Source organism: Achroia grisella, unplaced genomic scaffold, assembly GCF_030625045.1.
Source record: "Achroia grisella isolate CSIRO2021 unplaced genomic scaffold, CSIRO_AGI_Agris_v1 utg660, whole genome shotgun sequence".
NCBI lineage: Eukaryota > Metazoa > Arthropoda > Insecta > Lepidoptera > Pyralidae > Achroia > Achroia grisella.
Genome location: NW_026712984.1, coordinates 2319398 through 2340173, shown reverse-complemented (window position 1 = coordinate 2340173; position 20776 = coordinate 2319398). Strand labels below are relative to the sequence as shown.

General features: G+C 31.6%; 2 protein-coding genes across 2 annotated transcripts; one reads left to right on the top strand and one right to left on the bottom strand.

Annotated features, from left to right (window-relative positions):
- The first annotated feature begins 1040 nt into the window (after nucleotides 1-1040).
- On the top strand, nucleotides 1041-5874 carry LOC131849562 (PSME3-interacting protein). The gene is made up of 7 exons (XM_059199654.1): nucleotides 1041-1261; nucleotides 2080-2178; nucleotides 2745-2865; nucleotides 3363-3477; nucleotides 4090-4175; nucleotides 4954-5074; nucleotides 5740-5874. Exons 1-7 carry the CDS (start codon nucleotides 1165-1167, stop codon nucleotides 5827-5829), a joined length of 729 nt encoding a protein of 242 aa, XP_059055637.1. The 5' UTR covers nucleotides 1041-1164; the 3' UTR covers nucleotides 5830-5874.
- Nucleotides 5875-9059: 3185 nt separating this feature from the next.
- LOC131849565 (zinc finger protein 726-like) lies at nucleotides 9060-17971 on the bottom strand. The gene is made up of 12 exons (XM_059199657.1): nucleotides 17731-17971; nucleotides 16969-17100; nucleotides 15320-16078; nucleotides 14878-15002; nucleotides 14460-14534; nucleotides 13786-13918; nucleotides 13028-13158; nucleotides 12042-12138; nucleotides 11711-11827; nucleotides 11002-11112; nucleotides 10434-10549; nucleotides 9060-9532 (listed from the first exon to the last, which is right to left on the bottom strand). The coding sequence occupies exons 1-12, from the start codon at nucleotides 17836-17838 to the stop codon at nucleotides 9418-9420; spliced, it is 2019 nt and encodes a 672-aa protein (XP_059055640.1). The 5' UTR covers nucleotides 17839-17971; the 3' UTR covers nucleotides 9060-9417.
- Nucleotides 17972-20776: the final 2805 nt, after the last annotated feature.

Sequence of the window (20776 nt, the reverse complement as noted above, 5' to 3'; positions counted from 1 at the left end):
GGGGCCTACGGTACACGTTTATGCGTTTTCATAGTAGAGGACTACGATGTTATGGCTCTATACGCTGTAATTTCAAATTATCCCATGTGCGTGGTTGACATTGCTGCAGCTGCAGAATTTCTTTTAAAAGAAAATGTATATGTTTTTATTTTGAATAAAAGTTAGGAACTGTGCAGCTTTTTAGGAATTGAATGACATCTGTCACACGAACCATTATACAACGCGCGGAATCTAATTAAGTAATTATTATTTATATATTATTTTATTGTCATTAATCTATTGATGTGGCATTGTCGAATATAAGATAAATTCGATACGTTGTGTTTCATTTCCTATATTATATAATATAAGGAGCATATATTTTAAACGAAAACAGTACAAAACTGAATATTAAATATTCCCAATGTTTTTCAGAATCGAATTAATAATGAAATTACTGCTTAAACTTAATTCTTTTGAAACAGAGAAGATGAATGTTGACGTACGTCTCTTGAACTGGTCGGAGTTTTCCTCTCTGCCACACTATGGACCCAGCACGGTGAATCCATAAAATACTAAAAGTTCGTTTTTTACTCAGAATCAGTAAAAAATTTGGGTACTACTTTGTTCAGCCTCCCTGTTTTTGTTTTTTTTAGGTGGAATTATCGATGCTGAACATCCATCTAGCGATAATATAATGATATTAAAAACTATGTAATATTATGTTATCTGTGTTAAAAACAATATAAAGAGTGACTTTTGCCTTTCCCTGAAATGAGAAAATCCATTCTACTTAAGAAATAACTTGACTGAAGTAGTCAAGAATAGCCCGGATATTCTATGAAAGTCATAAAACGATTTATGTACTAAAGATTAGTGTAACTACTGACTAGGCAGTATAGGCAATGCTCTTCGCCTGGCTAATTTGGACGAATTTTAAAACAACAACAACCGAACCAAAAAATATAAAGAGTGACGGACAGAATGACGGCCATAAGACTCACTCTGTGTATAATTTGTGAAAACAATGTTACAGACAGTCTGTAGTCCTTAAATTTGAACTTAATCTGTGAAGTGAATTATTATCGAATTTAATATTTATATTTGATTGAATTCAATGTGTTGTTTTGTTTTTCACAATTTCTCATATTTCTTTTTTTCTAAATAAGTAACAAGAATTATAAAATGAGTTCTGGATTTATTTCCGAAACAGAAATTATAGAAGCAAGGCGTCGCCGCCAAGAAGAATGGGATAAAGTACGCACCGAAGATCAACCAAAAGGTGAGGTTATTATATTAATGTTATTGATGTAATTAATTATATCTTGCAGTTATATTTATGATAAATAGTTTACGTTTTAAGTTCTCTGCATAATTGTGCCTTTTATTTAAAAATTTACCTAGTGTTAAACAGGTGAATTTAAAAACATTCGAATCCAAGTTAAATGACAGTTTTTATGAGTAGTCTTATCAAATCTTATCAATGTTTTATTTATATATATATTTATATACTAGCGACAACGGCTATGCAAGGGTATTTTAATTGTTTTACATTAAATTAATTGATGTATGAAAATGACACAACGGACGCTAATTATTTTTTAAGATTTTCTTGAATTTACAAAGAGTTGCGACTCCGCACCATCCTATTAATATTATAAACGCGAAAGTATGTGAGTATGTATGGACGTTTGTTACTCTTTCACGAAAAAAACTACTGAACAGATTTTTACGAAACTTTACAGTAATATAGCTTATACATCAGAATAACACATAGGCAAGTGTTATATATATTTTTCAAATATTTATACTTTGCAATACTTTGTGAATAAAGTTTAGTTTAATTATGACTTGTGTATGTATTGTTATATCTTTTAAATTCTATTTAGGTTTTATTCTTTTGTTGTATTGGAACTAACATAGAAGGGAAACATTTCATAATAATATCACTATTGGCTTATTGTCCTGACTTCATCCTAATTCAGTCATTCTGCATTGGTGCACTGCCAGTAATACTAATAGACAATTAGCATGGCCAAGTACTGTAACATATTCACTTAAATAAAAAAATGACGTCAGCAATTTGTATTTATTTCATAGAGGCACCAGAGGAGCCCTACGATACTCGGCCATTGTACCAGCGCCTTGAGGAGCAAAGATTGAAGAAAGAAGCTGAATATGAAGAAGCACATAAACTCAGTGAGTAATTGCCTTTGTGTGATATATGTTTATTAATAAACAGAAAAATTGGAAAAGTTGCACCTTGGGCTGAAAGGATAGTTTGACATTTTTAGGAAACTTTTCAGATGTTTATACATTATATGCTTTACCAAACAAAAACAGTCTAGTTGCTTAGGATTATGATAGAGATTATATGCCTAAGCAACTAGACATTTTTGTTTGTGTATGTTTGTGAGATTAGAGATGTAATAATGTTAAATGCATAAAAATTGGCATAATTTTTTTTTCATTGTTTATGGTCATTATTATTTTTTAAATTATGTAATTTGAAAGTGCAGAATAAAGTTATTTGAGAGGTTTATTACAAGTAAACTAGCGCAGAGCACAGTACTAAATGAACTTTATTAATGACATTAAACTTTCTGGTACCCACTGTTAAATAAACAAAAATAAAAATTGCAATGCTTTCATATACAACTACCTATGTAGAGCTTGAGTACACTTAACTGATAGAAAGCCACAGTTCCATATTCATCAATCAAAAAGGTACTTGATAATGCTACTCTTATGTTCACATGTTACAGAGAATATGATCAGAGGGTTAGATGATGATGAAGTTGGTTTTCTGGATCTGGTGGAGAGAACCAAAGCAAAAGCCGCCCAACAGATATCAATTGAAGAGCAGAAGGAAATGCAGGAGTTCAGGTAGTAAATGTAGCTCAATATTTATTGTAAATATAATAGATTATTGAAGTATTTCCTATGGTATAAACATGCTAAATTCCTGGTTAAAAGTCATCTACTTTCGTGGCAGATATAGAGATGTCTCACCTATTTTAGTTGCTATGCATCTTGCTTTGTAAGTTGTGTTTTAGTTGAATCAATCACATGGTGTGAAGGCATGATATTGTAGACCTCCGGAATGGTTATATGACAGACATTAAGAAATATATTAATAAAAATTGTACAGATGAATTCTATCTTTTTTCATTCCAACTGAAGTAGCTGGTTGAGATAGTGATAAAAAATCTGTCATGCACAAGAGGCTGAAAGGTCTTGTACAAGAATGATGATTAACACTTATCATCTGGTAGGCCATCAGCTTCTTTGCCATTCTAATTAAAAAAGACAGTTAAAAATATAAATCTATCATCCATGACTTTCTTTTTTTAAAGTTTGTTAATGATAACACTCTATTGCAGAGAGCGAGTGTCAAGCCTCGCAGAGAGTGAGGAGATGATCAGACTCCGCGCACAGTTAGCACCCGCTCGTAACACGCAACCCGCGCCACAAACGCAGAAAAATAAACTGCAAGGGGTATGTAACAAAGTCGATTTTTGTGTGACATCTTTCCTCTTGCTTCTCTGCAACTTGGTAGTAATTTCTTGAATAGAGATATTATAGAAGTGTATATCAATAAGCCGGAAAGCGAGCGCTATTTGATTAGATACGCGCGGACCACCGCGCGATCACCAAACTACCAAGTTTTGTCCGTCGGATCAGCACCGTCATGTTTTCCAAAACGTTGACCAAACGTCTTATGTTTCACATAAGGCTCTTTTTTCTATGTAAGTAGAATTTGGACATAGATAGATATTTACTTTATTTACATCAACAGATTCTACAACCGTGCAATTTAAAATAGAAGACTATATAAAAAAGAACAATCGAACACAAATATGTATAAAATTTCATACATGACGAGGAAAGAAAGTTTCCTCATTCTATAATAGCAATGCTATGGGCCAGTGTCTTGTTTGCTCAGGGAGACAAACCACTGTTTCTTATGTGGCACATTATCGTCATTTCAGAAATAAAATCAAAATGTATTGTTGAAGTAACACAACATTTTTTATATTAGTGAAAAGGCAAAGAAGTATCTGTCAGCCAGTTTGCTATACTTAATTTTTTATTATTTTTCATAAATAGGTAATTGTGCGGAAGAGAAAGGCTAGTGATGTTGATAACGATAAACAGGAGACTCCCACGCCAGCCAAGCTCAATGGTGTCATCAGGTAATTTAATACACAATTTATTTATACATACTTCTATACCAATATTATAGAAGTGAAGTTTGTAAATGATAATCTCTGGGTCTACTAAACCTATTTTGACAATTATTATACCAATAAAAAGCCACATTGTTTATGAGTGTCATAGGATATATAACATCACACCGCGACCAACAGGAGCGAAGCTGCAATGAAATATGTTGTTAAAACGAAGAATGTGACTTAAGCGAAGTTGCGCGGGTCAACTAGTTATATATACTCGTATATTTATATTTTTATGTAAAATTGCTGTTTATTTAAACTTGCTGTTCAACTGACATTGCCTGATTATATGGCACGTCTTAAGAGACGTAAAATACCAGACTTATATATATTCTCAATGGAGAATCACCTCTCACGATATCAGATAGTCAACAAATCTGCTTATAGTCTGGAAGACTGATTGCATGATAAAAAAAAAAAAGATGTAAAATTGCAAACCAGCTGACGGCCCACCTTATGGTAAATATACACATATGCATCAGATATGGATGATATTGAAATGATGCACCCACCTGCGCTAACGGTTTACGCGGGGCACTAGTGCAGTTTAATAAAATGAGCATGATGTCAGGTCATAAATTGGCAATTTACAACGATGGTTTCCATGGGGAAGAAGGGGGTTTTCAAGGGGGAAATTTCATCCTGAGATGGTACATTGTTATTATTCCACATTACTAACTATCCCTTTCCCCCAATTAGGTGTATTATAAGGAAGATTAAAACGATTTTTCGGTTGCAGTTCGGTGCCAGTGGGTAGTGCAACAGACGGCGCGCTTCGCTGTGTAGGCGTGCTGCCCGGCCTCGGTCACTACGACACGGACACCTCGAGTGACACAGACGACTCTAGTGACCCAGAATTGGTTGGTAATTATAATAACTGTTGGTCGCCCAGTGGTCGAAATTCCATCATAATAAATTTTAATTATAAGTTAAAGTTCTATTCTCAAAGACTGTCATACGTCTACTTATATGATTAGAGGTTATGTTTGACATTCAGTAAGGCTAGATAAATAATATTAAGGACAAACAAGATTAATGTATTCTCAAATTAACCACAGACTTTAAGAATAAACGTGTATCTATACAATTAATAGAATACTTAAGTACATTTTTTTGTAAATATATAAAAAAGGTGGCTAAAGCGATATAACACTTGAATTGCAATATAGCGACTATTGAAGCCATCAAACTTGTTATTATTTACATTACGGGACTGCTCTAACTATCCGCATTAAGTATAGCCCATTTTACTCGCTAATGTAGCTAATATATGATACCGTACCGGTATCTTAAGTTGCGGAAATCGGTCAAGCCATTCCAGAAATTCGCAAGAACAAACAAACAGACAGACAGTGTACTTACAGTATTAAAAAAAACTTATTTTTTTTATACTACAGTAAGTACACTGTTAATGCATTTAGTGATAAGCCGATAATTTGCAGTTTGCAACAGGTCATAAGTTTTATTTATTGGTATAGATTAGATTATCTAATGTCTTAATGATTAAAAAATAAATTATTTTCAGAATGACAATTGCTGTGTGAAACGCGACCTACTCGGACGGAGGCCGGAACAAACCGGCGAAAAAGCGAGGAAAGACGAAGATAAGAGTTAGACTGTAAATTTTTTATTTAGTAGAAAAAAAAACCGGTAATCTATTCCCTCTCTATCATACAGTTATATCTGGCAGTCTTATTCATAAACTAGTGATGCTAGACTTCGTACGCGTGTACATTTGTAGACCGCCATCTATTGATGGTAATCAAACAATATATAAAGCAGCTATGCATATAACGGCACATTTGATTTGATTAGGAAATTGGCATGAAAATGGTGTCGTATTCAGTAATTTAAATTAATTTATTATTTATATATATAATAGCTTAGCTTCTTTCATTTAACAACATAATCTGTAAATATTTCATGTTAATTCCTCTATCCATTTTTACGTGAAACTATAACACATAAACAGATAGGTTTTATAATATGAATGAAAATATGAAGTTATTATAAGTCTTATATAACAATAAATTCTTATTCAAATGAAATAAAGTAAAAAATAAACATATTCAAATAATATAAAGTAACCTAATGAATTTTTTTACTAATATTCTGAGAATTTCTTCCAAATAGTTTATTTTAATACATGTTTATAGTTATATGACCTCAGTAACAAACTGTACACCTGTGCGAAGCCGTGGCTTGTCGCTGGCAGTACAATAATATTAATTTTAGCATTTAATTTCTGACACCCTTTTAGCAAAGGTTGTATTACTAGAATTCCTATGCTAAAACTTATAGCTCACATATAGTAAAACTAACGCTGCTTCGGTGTTAGTACAAGTTGTTAGTTGTAAAGGGTTTAAAATTGAAAGCCACTAACAATATAATGTAAATTAAGAAATTGCACAGTCACGTGATAAATTTAGTGTGCATACTTCCCGATTCCCACTTAGTTTCTGGATTACAGTAGATCTATTTCGTGTTAATTTTGGATGTTTTCGATATTTATATATGTGATTAAAAGAAAAGAAAATAATCGGAGAACGGAGATTTTGTAGTGTGTTAAGAACAGAAGTAACAAAATAGTACATGTATGGGACTGTATATGGCGTTGGTACAGACAATGATGGTTTTGATTAAAGGTACAGCTAAAAATAATGTAATATAATAGCGCACAGTCGAGCAATGTATGGAAAACTGACAAAACAATTTTCTATACATTGCTTCTTTGTAATCATACAAAAAATATGAAAATAATAATATTTAAAAATAGGAATGTCGTGTCTGCCTTCCGGCCGATGTAAGGAGTCCTGTATAACAGGAACAGAAATTTGATTATTAGTATATTTGTAATTAGATATTTACAGTATTCGACATAACTTTTGGCCTTCTATACCCTTTATATTAAAAAAAACAATTTATGTTTAGAAATGTATGCCTATTACTTGCTTGTACATATTAATGCAGCTCTCCCACTATTACGTGCATGTTGTTCTTGGATTTATTAAATGGTATAAATTTTAGACTGTTTACCGTGTAATGGAAATACCGATATTAAAAAGGAACAACAGGCGACGATAGATTCGTCCCGTGCTTTTGTCTTTAAATATATTCAGTGAATGTGTAAATATTTCACGCAGAAGACTTTGTGGAAAGTCTAGTAGCCTTGTCGTAAGTGTAAGCAATATGTTGACAAATTTTATAATTATTGGATGAATAGTACGACAACGTATAAAACATTAATAATTGTATATTTATTTTTATATATAAGAATATATTGCAAGAAATTTTATATGTGATACTTATAATCTGTTTAATATTTTGTATTAAACCCAGAGGTTTCCCACCGGGTGTGTCGCCATCTTTAATTTCAGGCTAATATTAATTTGTACAATACGAATCATGATTATCCAGTTCTACACTAAAATTATTTGTATTTTTGTAACGAATAAACTCATTAATAACTGGACCGATTTTAAATATTCTTTCATCGTTAGAATGATACATTATCCCTAAGTAATATATTTATTTCTAGATGTTATTAGAGATCCCTACTAAAACTTTCACTCTACGTATATCCTAAAAAAATAAATGTCCGCCCGAGCAAAATCGGGACGGGTCGCTAGTGTTTTAGTCTTGAGAGCACCATGCCCTCTAGTTGTTTTCTACCCGAATTTGTTTAAGAAAAATAAATACGACGTTGACTATTGACAATGCGTCGTTATCTTCGGAAGTACCGACTATTATCTCAGATAGAGATATATTATAATTTGAGTAAAAGTATTTCAGGAATGAGTTTAAAAACTGATTCTATTCATAAGTTACTTGATAATCGAATGGTTTATTCTACCTTTTTCTCTAGTGGCTATGAATGTCTGTCTGTATTGATTAGTTGGCGCTGTTATTTAACTAAACACGGTAGTAGAAAATAAAAATAATACATTACAAAGAAATGCCCTGCCATTGCTATGATTTATGTATTAGAAATTAACGAAGGCGACCTAGAATTTGTTAATATTGTTACTTACGAAGGATGCACCTGTGAATATTATATTCTACGCTATTAGCTGTATATTATGTATTATTTATAAGTTATGCGCAAATAAAGGTTTTGAATATTATTTATGTTTCAATTGCTATGAAAAGAAGGCGTGATGATGATGTAATAGTTACATGATATCGTGATGTCAGTGGTGCTGTTTCACGGTTGGCCATTACTGTTAGGTAGGACATCAACAACGCCCCCCTCTATCATTTAATACGTCTAATAAAACCTTATTAGTTAACAGGTAAATAACTCAATATATATTAAATGAAAAATGGGTACTCCAATAAATGAAATGAAAAACACATTTAAGAAAATATATAGGTATATTTGAATACACATATAACTTAATAATATTAATTATGCATCATTATACATTTATATACAGGATATATTATAGGAAAATATATATGATTAAATCACGAGTCATTTAGAATAATTTATCTCCAAATATTGTATACAGGCTATTGAGAAACCTATGTATCACTTCTACTTTCTATATATCCTTTATATTTAAATATATAATGTAATAAGTACTTTTTCAGACGATATTTATTGTGGCAGCATGAGTATTATACTTAATTTAACATCTATTAACAATAGTTAAGTTTTGAGTATATGATAAAATTATTTTGTAATGTTTCTTTAATATATTTTCTTGAGTATTAACGATTCTTGGTTAGCTTAGCATCACTAATTCTAGGTGGAAGTATAATGATTCTTGCTTATCTATTTTATAACAAATATTTGTAAGTACAGTTTTAAACTAACGCAAATATAACCGTTTTATATAAAAAATAAAACAAATCAATTTATTAATTTGGAAGTAGTTTAGACTTTCTTGCTTAAAATAACATGGTACGAAAAGGACAAAACAATTCATAATTATATTCAGATGCTAGATATAATCATATTTATTATCCAGCAGACTTTGCTACGCTTTTTTGAAGACCAGCGGTTTAGTAATGAAATACGCTATAAATAGATGTCCATCAGATCATTAGTCGTAATCGGGCAACCTTACAACTTACCGCCCGTATATCAGCAGCCTAAGTCGTTGGACGTCTTTACATATAAGTACAGTAAGTACATACATTTCATTGTAATACAAATATGTAAGTACTATTATTACTGTAAATAATTAACTAACTAGTATTAATGTAAACTTTGAGTATTTTTATGTGTTGATCTTGTTAGTGATGCGTCTAGGAGATACATAAGATCTGAATCTGATGCTTCTGGGTGGTCTTCTTTCTTTTTCCTCTTGTTTCTGTGATGTTATAAACATTATTAAATTACTGAGACTTTGTAATAATAAATTATCTCCGTGGGAACCTCTCTATAACTCATTTCTGCAGCCAACCTTACTTTGTAGGAAGTGTCGCTTACAAATATGAGTAGCACCACGGACGTTACGTCGTTTTGTGACGTCTCTTACTATTGGTATTACTTAGCTTGTGAACTATGGTATCAAGTCTGAGTACCCTGTAATTCCACTGCTAAATTTCACTCCTCAAATAGGAACAGTTTATAAACCAACCTGCGGAAACAGGTCGGGCAAGTGCCCACCCATGCAGATAACTTTGTTCAAAGTGTACTTTGGTAAATAACCTCAATATAAAATAATAGATGTTTTATGGTAGGGATATATTCTTTTCTTTTCTGTACCCAAAGGTAATCTGGATGATAATGCTTAGTGATAAGAACGCATTTTGTAACAGCTCATGTATATTTCTTATTTTAATTATTTTCCGTATTTGGTGCAATAAAGTGTATAAATAGAATAAAATATTTATAAATATTAGGGATTGTAAACTTTAGTACAAAAAGGTGAACTTTATGAATTATCAGTGGTCAATTACCATATGAATAGTAATATGTATCACCTATTGAGCCAAACCATATAACTTTTTGTAAATTTATTGGAATAAAACAATCACTATATTTTAAGTAAAGCTCACCACAATAGGCTACGGTAACCATTTATCATCAGATAGGCCGTATCAAGCATACGCCACATTTGCCACCATAGTAGTATGAAAAAAAATACATTACATTGGTTTCACCAACCAAACCAAACCAAATCCCTAAAGCTGTTTCTGAAATTAGATAGCACAAACACACTTCTAAATTTAATTATTTCTATAAATAATATATATGTAAATAGTTACCGCTTGGGATAAGGTTGTTTCAGATGGTATGTGCGATAGTGAAGCTTCATACTTTGAGTTCTTGTAAAACGCTTGTCGCACAAATTACACGATATAGGCCGCTCTCCAGTGTGTACCTGAAAATTATTTTATCATCTTCGTGAGAAAAATTCTTTAGTAATATTATTGCTGAAGATTATTAATTGGCAACCCTAAATATAGAAACTACTAGTCGATCTCTGGTCTAAATTCGACCATAATTAACTTGAATTATAAGTTTCAAAATTATGCAGGTTCAATTGTTAAAGACTATATGTGTGTGTCAAATCAGTTGTAGTGTGTATAAAGTTTTTTTTAATTGATTTAATGTATTTTATATATAATATAAAAAACAATAGCATTCTACATTTTTTCTCTACAACTTGAAGTATGCAAAATTTCATATAGATTTCTTTTCTATATAGATAATATTATGCTGATAAATATATATATTGGGTTATAGCAACACACAAACGATTACCTCTAGTAAAAAATAGTAAGTGTTCAATTAAATTAATTAATATTTTAAATACATTAAATTAATACTTGCCAACATATGCCGCTTGAGTACAACGCTGACGTTGAAAGTACGTCCGCATATATCGCACGGGTACAGTTTCCGCCTTGTGTGTCTGTTTTGATGCGCCGCTATACTGCCCGGCTGTAAGTAAACCAAAAATAGAATATATTAGATTAGAAAGAATAGAAAATCATTTATTGAAATAAAAGTTTATTTTTTAAGAACATTGAAGAACTTTTGAATAGTCACCACTTTTTTTTTTCAGTTTATCGCTCATTAGGAAAACTGTCTAATCACACGAAGAATGAACTAGATGCGTGTTGCTCTTTTAAACAATTTTGTTGTTATTTTACATTTTAAAGTTGAAGTGTGGGAATACAAACTACCAACTAGGACTAATTCATGTAAACAGATTTAGTTTAAAACCAGTTCATATTTTTACCTGGTTTATTCAACTGTTAGTTACACAGCTTTAATGGTCTAGATTACACTGCCTTACTACCAATGCCCGCTTTTTTTTTCATGGATGATAATGGAATGGTGCACCCGACTGTGCTAATGGTTTACGCTGGCGGGGCACCAATGGAGGATGAGATGAGCATGAGGTCAGGTCAGTTTGCCCATCCTGATTAAATAACCAGAAATTAACCACTATGGTTTCCAGGGCCAACCATATGGAGCCTCAATCTAACATTAAGTTAATTGATTTTTTTGTATAAATTAATATTATTTCACTTACCGCTAGTGATACCCCGCATATTTCGCACACATATCTGTCGGTTGTGAAAGCAGTGCGCGGATGCTCCGCTAGGTGGTGCTTCAAGCAGGCGGCTTGTGTCTCAAAGTGTTTACCACACTGCAAATAATAAAGAAATAAACCCATTACCAAACAGGAACAGCAGCCATTTTCATCACTTGCATTGTCATTCGGACTAAAATATTATGAATATGTGCCGAATCACAGCTTATAAGCAAGCTGGCGGTTGAAATAGATGAGAGGGAAATACCCCCACAAACGACTTTGTACAAAGTGTTAAGTACACTTAAAAACACATAAAAATTATACTCACTTGCCGGCACGTGGTCGGTTTCGTTTTCATTCGCATCGGTTTCCTATATTTTGTTTTGCACGTGACATCCGTCACTTCTTCGTCTAAATCTGGTTCCCTGTTAAATACATTTACTCATTAAGTCTATGTAATATAAGACAATTTGATTACGTTACTTTTCATAATTTCCCATTCTAAGCTAGAGAAACATAGTTGACTTTTATTATTTGACGACCTCCGTGGTCTAGCGGTTTAGCACACCGCTTTGCGTCCGATGGTCGCGGGTTCGATTCCTTGCACGGTACAAACATTTGTATTCATGAGTACGATTGTTTGTATCGCTCTGGGTGTTTTCTATATGATATGTATTTATTTACGAAAAAAATATCTATGTATTTGTATCGGTTATCTAGTGCTCATAACACAAGCTTTAGTTACCTTAACTTGGGTCTAGATGGCGCTGTGTGAATAGTCCTTAGATTATTATTATCATAGGAAGACTGTAAAAAGCTAACTAGGGTATTTTTACTTGTTACGTTTAATTTCTCACTATACATATTGTTGATTGTATACTTAAGCCGTGCTTTGATACGGCATAAGTTTTAGTTCTATAATTCTCTGGAAGCTATCTAGTGTACCTCTGTCTCACCTATTTATTTTTAGATTTGCTTATTACGCTATGTGTATATACAACTTTCACCAAGACAAAGTGGAAATATGAATATAAATTTTGTACTTATCATACTAACTATAATTTTTAAAAGATACTTTAGAGTGACATAGTCCCTATACTATATCAATATATACACTGAAGGCGAAGCCGGGTCGGGTTACTGAGCAATATTAATATTATAAATGCGGAAGTCTGTCTGTCTGTTATACTCTCATGACTAAAACATCTAAATGCATTTTAATGAAACTTGGCGTGACGATTTATCTCTTAAAAACAGACCACTAGTTTTCCGGACTTAGAAAAATTAGTGTGATAATATAATAATAATACTTACTCTGCATTATCGACATGTAGCACTGAATGAGATAAATGCTCCTCGTATGCTTTGCGCGTCTCGAAACGTATATCACACCGTTCACAGTACGTGTTCACTTCCTGTTGGTTTGCTTCATCTTCTGAATGCTCCTGCAATAAATGTTTATAATTTATTTTATTAACTTATATGAATGCGATAATATTTAAGTAAAATAGGTTTTTAACTTTTATATACTTTAACTTTAACTTTACTTACTTACTTTAACGTTAACTTTAAAAAACTTTAAGTTTTATATACTTATTTAGATTTTTTTTTAAGATTTTGGCATGGATAAATCAGGCGCAACTCACACATAAAGCTGTGAAGTCACATAATATGAAAGTGTTACAATGTAGTGTATAATCTATTTATATATGTGGATGATTGCCATCCACATATATAAAGGAGTAGTATAGTATTACAGATGTCACATGATAATATGATGTATGTGCCACTTACATTTGAAATTGATAGAGATGTTCAGTGGTTATAGTAAATATAATTTATTTTATCACAGTTTCATATAAGAGATAACTGTTACTTAGCAACAATTACACTAATTTTAAATGTGATGATTATACTTTTTATTCCACAACCAATGTGCTTAATAACAATCAGATGGGTTAGTTATCTATCTATATATAGTAAAAGAGGGGCATGAAATATTTCTTTATTTCGGTATTAGAAACAACATTGCACCGCTAGTTACTATATAAATATAGTAGAGGTATACTTACAACTTCATTGTTTACATGCTTAACTTTCTTGTGCATATGCAGCCCCGCCATACTAACGAACGAGACGCCGCATAATGTGCACACGTGTTCACTTCGGTGCGTGCGCAGATGCGTGTAGTACGTTGATAGATGTCTGAAATATTAATACAATTCTATTATTATCCTTACCTAATTCTAATTACAAGTTTTTACACAAGTAGTGTAACAAACGAGCTCAGGGCCCACCTGATGGTAAGAGGTGCCCTATAAGCATGATCAGCACTACGGACATCACTTTATCATGTGACATTTGTGATACCACTCACATGTAGCCATTCCAGAGCACTAAGACATCTTATCATCATCTTCATATTATCATCTTAGATAAGCATGCCATCATGCCTCTTATTCTGTAATGTAACTGCCTTATCACACACTACAACCGACTGCTTAACGGCTGAAATACAATTTTTAGAGTTTACCTCTGACATTAGTCTCTTTATATAAAGATCAACAAGTCGATTTATAATTGTACAAAAGAGAACTGATCTGTGCACAAATAGACTGAATATGCAAAGTCTATCTCAATAAGTAAATACTTTCAATAAAGTGGACCTGCTAATTACTATAAGTAATTAATAAGCATTTGCTATAAAAAAAAACGTTATCACACAAGGATTTGATAGATTTTGTACCTAAATTCTTTGTTGCAATGGGCACACTTCTTTACATCGCCGGTATGAAACTCCTCATGTAACAATGCGGTTGTTCTGAAACAGATAAAAAACATATAAATTACAAAAATCTCTACTCATAAAGAGTTATATGGTTATTAACTGACTGATCTAGTAATTTTTTAACATCTCATTTACCGTTTACGGTCAACGGTCGCGGGTTTGATACTTAGAGTATGATTATTTGTATTGATATAGGAATTTATTATGTATGAAATGAAATGAAAAACATTGTTCCTCTGACAGAAAAAAAATAATTCTGTGTCTTTGTAATTTTACAGGATATTAACATTATAACGGGTCTAGTAGTTACCATTATTGATAATCGTCTTCTGCCTAGTTGTGAAGGTGTGATTTTTTACTTTAACATATTACTCACTCTAGTGGACAAATGCGTTGGCACCGTTGACATTCATATTTGGTGTAGTGTTGACGCATATGCTTTCTCAGGTAGCAGTCCATTGAGAAATGCATATGACAGAAGCGACATTCAAACCGGTCTGACTGTTGAAGACCAAAATTTAAATTATTAATTGACCTTACATTATTTTATGGTTTAGAGGCTTAGTATAACATCTCAGCTTCTGTTTGTTATGATTTGGGTTGTACAATACTGAAAAATTGTCTTCAAGACTTTATGTTTGAATGTTGTTCTATTTTTACTAAATTGTATGAAGTCAGATCAGAGTTTCTTGTTAGTTCTTTTCAGCTGTATCCCAAACTGATAATAGATTCGTTTGTAATTAGTCCTACATGAATAAAGATATATTTGGAAGGTCTAATCACAGACATAACACACAAGTAGAAGTAAAACCACTTACCTTATTATGTCTTAACTGCCTATGCCTGTTCAACATCTCCTCCTTTGAGAAACCCTTATAACAATCTGTACATTTAAATGCTGCAGCTATATATTTACGATCCTCTGATCTAGCATTAAACTCTTTCTGTGCTTCATCCTCACTCAACGATATCTTCTTCCAATTCTTACCTTCTAGTATATTCATCTTTTTATTTGTTGCTTTAAAAGAATCTTGTTTTTTACTCATTGTCACAGATATTTTAGTATTTTTCCTAATGTCCCTACACTTTTTGATCTTCACTTCTTTCTCTTTTTTTTTTCTTCCTTTCTTTTTCTTTTTACGATTGTCTTTACTTATTATATCTTCTTTATTTTCTATATTTATATCTTTAGAAATATCATTGCATCTTACTTCTACTTTATCATCTATAAACACTACATTAGGGTTGTATATTGGTTGCAGATCTAAATTTTCGTGTATAATATCAGTCTGTTTATTATCTTCTACCTCCATAACAGATTCATCAGTAACTTTATGAGTATTATTACAATCGGGAGAATCATAAACCTCACCTACAGGATCAATGTCAGGATCATTCCAGTCAACATCATTTGACAGTTCATCATCTATGATTTTCTTTAAATTATTTTTATTAGTATGTCTGTTTTCTTTAACAAAATATGTTCTAACGCGATTAGTATAAACAGTGACTATTTCTAATGTTGAATGTAAAGTCTTGCATTGTTTTTTCACTTTGCACACTGCATTGTATGTTATCTAGAAAATAATAAGTTTGTGTCAAAACATTTTAATATCAGAATTTCTGCATCATTAGCGTAAAATTTAAATGAAACAATATAATATTTTTTTAATATTGACAGGTTGATTTAACTACAAAAGTATCAGTAGAGATTTTACCTAACAATATTTATTGATGTTTTATATTTAAATAAATATTATTATGAAAAATCTTGAATACATTGAACTATTAGGGTATTATGAAAATTTTCCTTTTAAACTTAATCTGTTAATTAATATTATAAACTTGAAAAGTTTTATTGAATTTTAGTTTACTATTAGTACTATCCTACTTTATCCTTGATGAACATAGACAATAGAATATTTTCAAAAAGTTAGGGATCCATGTGACAATTTCAAAAATGCAACCCAATATGTGGAAAATATATCAATTAAAATTACACTTATTAGGAAAGTGATATACAACAGTTTTAGAGCGGACATTAATATTAAAGGTTTATGTATATGAAGTGTATTAAAATTCTTGTTAAATAATTTATTTCATAAACAAACAGCAGATTAATGATTTACTAAAGCTCTCGCCATACTTTATTCTGTAAAATACTCATTAAACAACTTATGTTTACAAGTAAATTTAATTGTAGAATTTGAATATTATATTCAATTTATTATTTTGTTCTTCCAAATATTTTATTGTTCCATGAATACTATGAACCAATTACTAATCATTATTATTATTGCAGATAGGGCATGATATTGTGTCTTCATTTGATGGCATTGTGTTCAATATTTTAAAAGTAACATAGTAAGGCCTACTGCAACAATATGCCCTAAAATATTAAATATGTTTAAGTGATTAGTTTTGTTAAAGGGATTTATATGTATTATATATATTTATATATACCAACAGGCTCATTGTGTAGTATATCAGTGAGCAGCTTGAGTCCAATGTGACATTTCTCCTTGAACTTGTGATATTTGTGAAGCATGGTGGCACATTCAACACAGAATGTCTGAGGCAGACCATCTGTTGTAAATACCTGGAAAATAGTAATAAAATTATTTAGACAACAATAATGCACTAAGATAATAGTGCTCTAATACAATGCTATTTTTAATTCCATGGGGCAATTCTTGGTAATACCAACCCCCCCATGCACCCTGACAGGTCAATCTCCATACAGCTATCCCTATCATTCATATGGTTCATTATGGTCATTAGTTAATTTCCGCAATGGACCAATTAACCTGACTTTGTGCTTAACTTATCTCACATCTTATTACCACAGTTAGATGCATCGTAATAAATAAACACAGTTTTACATTTGTAACTAATAAAAAGATACAATGTAAGGAAACTAGATTAATGAGAGGTGTTATTACGAATTAGTAAAATTTATTTCGGAATTTAATTTAATTAATAAATAAATTTCCGAAATAAATTTTACTAATGGGTAATAACAATATAAACTCATATTCATCTCTACATTTTCTATATGCTTATTGTAATAAATTCATTATAAAATTAGCCGGTCAATTCGTTAAAATTACTTAATTAAATTGCAAATAAAGTAGAAAATATAAATATCGTGTTTAATGTTCCGTGTTCATAATCTAATATTAATTAACGAAAATTCTTTAGCAGTCATTGAAGGTTATTAAAAACTTACTTTCGATCCCAAAATTTCTTCGTAATAATTCTTCAGTTGGAATCGATTGCATTCGTAACTTTTTGATCGTGTACGTAAACATATCCTGCATACATTGAGTTCAGACATTTTGTATTAGTCATTGAATATTTTAATAGTTTCTAAATTACTAGAAAATAGTATAAAATATTTAATTGCTTTACCGATACTTATTTTGTAAACAATTATTAGTCAGAGAAATCACAAAATTTGCAATTCAAACATCAAACAATTAAGTGAAGTGGTATTGACATCTGTACAAAAAGTTTTCAATGTCATAGCTGACTGACAGCTGACAGTGGCTGACACAGAGCAGTATGGTGTTTTTAATTACGGAACGAGATCATTATGTTCACAGTCGTAATTGATTTGTTTTTTCTTATGAAAATAATTATTACACTATTAACTGATTTGCAGAAAATTATACACACTGACATCAATATTCAATTATACTTAAAAGGTTCCCAATTAAAAATACAACGGCCCTTATATATTCAAGACATTAATATATTTTATTTGGTATTTTTAACAGTATTTTACTTAATAAAGTCTAAAAAGTTTTAATTATGTAAGACTGTTATTAACAACCACAATTTTGATATGGTAAAATTCATAGGATTCATATTTTGTACGAACAGTTTGAGAATTGCAGGTGCATATGATGCAGTTATAGGTTCGTGAAAGCAACTGTAAAAAAGTTCGTAGGTATAAACTAAAACGAATTCTTACTAATAATGTTACATACCTAATTTTACCCGGGGTTAGTTAGTACATCGTAACAAATTCACCAGAGACCTAATTATACAAACATATTATTAACAATTCCCAATTGTAACGAATGAAAATTGATGGGTTACAATTTTCTATAAAACATTTGAGAGTTGCAGACACGTGTTATGTTATATGATTCACAATTTCAAACGATTCGTTTTTAACAGCAATATTGTAGATTTTAATCCTTTGCATTTGAGATTAGTTAGTAGTACCGTTACTTAATTAATGCCCTAGAATAATCTACGATAGTTTTCAATGGACCTGTATCCTCTGTTGGTACTAATTCAACTTCACATTTGGGATTTTAAATTGAATTTCGTTCTGAAATGACGGCCAGTGGACAAAAACAAATAGACACGATTACACGGCACAAAGAGTTCTAGAGACTGGAGAACTTTGTGAAGCTCTGATTTACATAGCTTGGAATTTATTATTGTAGCTCATTAAGAAACAATATTTATTTAAATAAACTTAATATAAACTTTTTGAAATCTTTTTATTTATTTTACCGCTCATTCTAAATGTTGACTCATTCAAGGAGAAAGAATAACTTGCCCGTTACTTTTTTAAACAGATATTTTTGTATATTTGTATACAACTATAAATAGCCTTGCATATATATTCATAAAACTTAAGAAGCCTTATGTATTTTTATGTAACAATAAAATAAAATGGCAACAAAGCTGACAGCTTAGCTGATAGTAAGTAGTAATCGTTGCTTGTACATATGTATTCATGAACAGCTCTACAAATATGTGATGCCCATTTGACGTTCTACCATTCATATCTTGCCATTCCAGAGGACAAAGATGACATACCTTTCTCCTGTAATTTCACTATCTACAACGCTGTTCAGGGGAAAGGGAGTTTAAAATCGCAAGCTGTTTGACGATTGCCATAGGTGAGACTGAGACGCACGCAGACGAGTTTCTTTTTCTATATATCTTTCTGAGATACAGTTATAAAAATTAGAGTAGTCGTGAACGTACATTTATTTTCATAATAGAACTGGAGTTGGGCGAACAGTTAAATGCAATGTTTGTGTATACCTACAGATAGCGCAATCTCAACCCGACTGATCGACCCGATGGATAGTGACCTTCATAGTTGCATTAACTCGAAATACAGAGACAAGTAGTTTAAATTTACAGCATTAAGTTATCTATGGAGTTAATAAGCGGCTTTGTCCTCGAGAGCATTCAAAGGAAGTCATACCGCCCATTGTCGAAGTTTGAGAAATTTCTAACTATACTGTAAATATAGGTACTTGTGCAAGAACAGTCATAAATTTTGTTTAAAGAACGACTAATTGTTTTACCTTAGCTCTTATTAAAAATAATAAAAAACTATATATAAAAAAAAAAGTAACTACACAGATCAACCTGCGATTGAATAAAAACTTTTACTACAATTTCATTTTTATTAACTCATTGTGTTGTTGAGACTGATGATTGTATAGGTCCTCACACCCTTATATCTATCCTTTTTCCTCTTAGGCGTTTACTATATTACGGTTACGGTCGCACCGCCCTTCAGTGTCAAGGTTTTCACATCTGCAAAGAATTGACCGAAGCCCATCGATCAGTCATCATTTTGATTGCGCCGGATTTTAAATATATTTATTTAGTGATTTTTGCTCCGCTAACTACTGTAACTGCATAACCGCCGCGTGAGGATGCAATTTTATTTATAGTGCATATACTGTTTATGTTTAAGTACGAAGTTTACAAACAAATAAGTGTACAGTGTTTCGGTGATTATCTGCTTCAGGCCTACCTTGCTTAGATTGGAAGAAGACCAATTTGCTGCAGAAGACCAGCAGATAAAATCAAGGTCAGTGAATGGCGCCCGATCTATTATCTTAATTTCATTGTGTTTTCCCTAATCCGCAATTCCGCCTCCACGCAACTGCCTGGTCTTTTGAATGAACTGAATCAACAACTGATTCACAGAGCCCGCCGCCCCTGCGTGCATAGTGCATACATTTTATTTTAGTCTTAGTCTTCTGAGTCCCTGAGAATAAGAAGTAGGACAATTATATATTTATGTTGCATTGTAAAATTATGATTGAGTAAATTCATACATCTTGTTAGGTATAGCAACGTGGAAGAGAGGCGGACGTTTTAATTTAATTCCCTAATATGCTTTTTTTTTCAACATTTGTTTTAACTCGATAACACATTGATTATATTTATTTTCCTTTCTCATTATTTCAGGTAATTTATTAGTAAGTATATTTTTTATTGACATAGGA

Bases quoted from the DNA above. Each gene is read 5' to 3' on its own strand.
- LOC131849562 (XM_059199654.1), top strand. From the start codon at position 1,165: ATGAGTTCTGGATTTATTTCCGAAACAGAAATTATAGAAGCAAGGCGT. The intron at 4,176-4,953 runs GTAATTTAATAC...TTTCGGTTGCAG, and splicing joins AAGCTCAATGGTGTCATCAG to TTCGGTGCCAGTGGGTAGTG. The intron at 5,075-5,739 runs GTTGGTAATTAT...AATTATTTTCAG, and splicing joins ACTCTAGTGACCCAGAATTG to AATGACAATTGCTGTGTGAA.
- LOC131849565 (XM_059199657.1), bottom strand. From the start codon at position 17,838: ATGTCTGAACTCAATGTATGCAGGATATGTTTACGTACACGATCAAAA. The intron at 13,159-13,785 runs GTAAGTATACCT...CATTTATTGCAG, and splicing joins AGCATGTAAACAATGAAGTT to GAGCATTCAGAAGATGAAGC. The intron at 11,828-12,041 runs GTGAGTATAATT...TATTATTTGCAG, and splicing joins AACCGACCACGTGCCGGCAA to TGTGGTAAACACTTTGAGAC.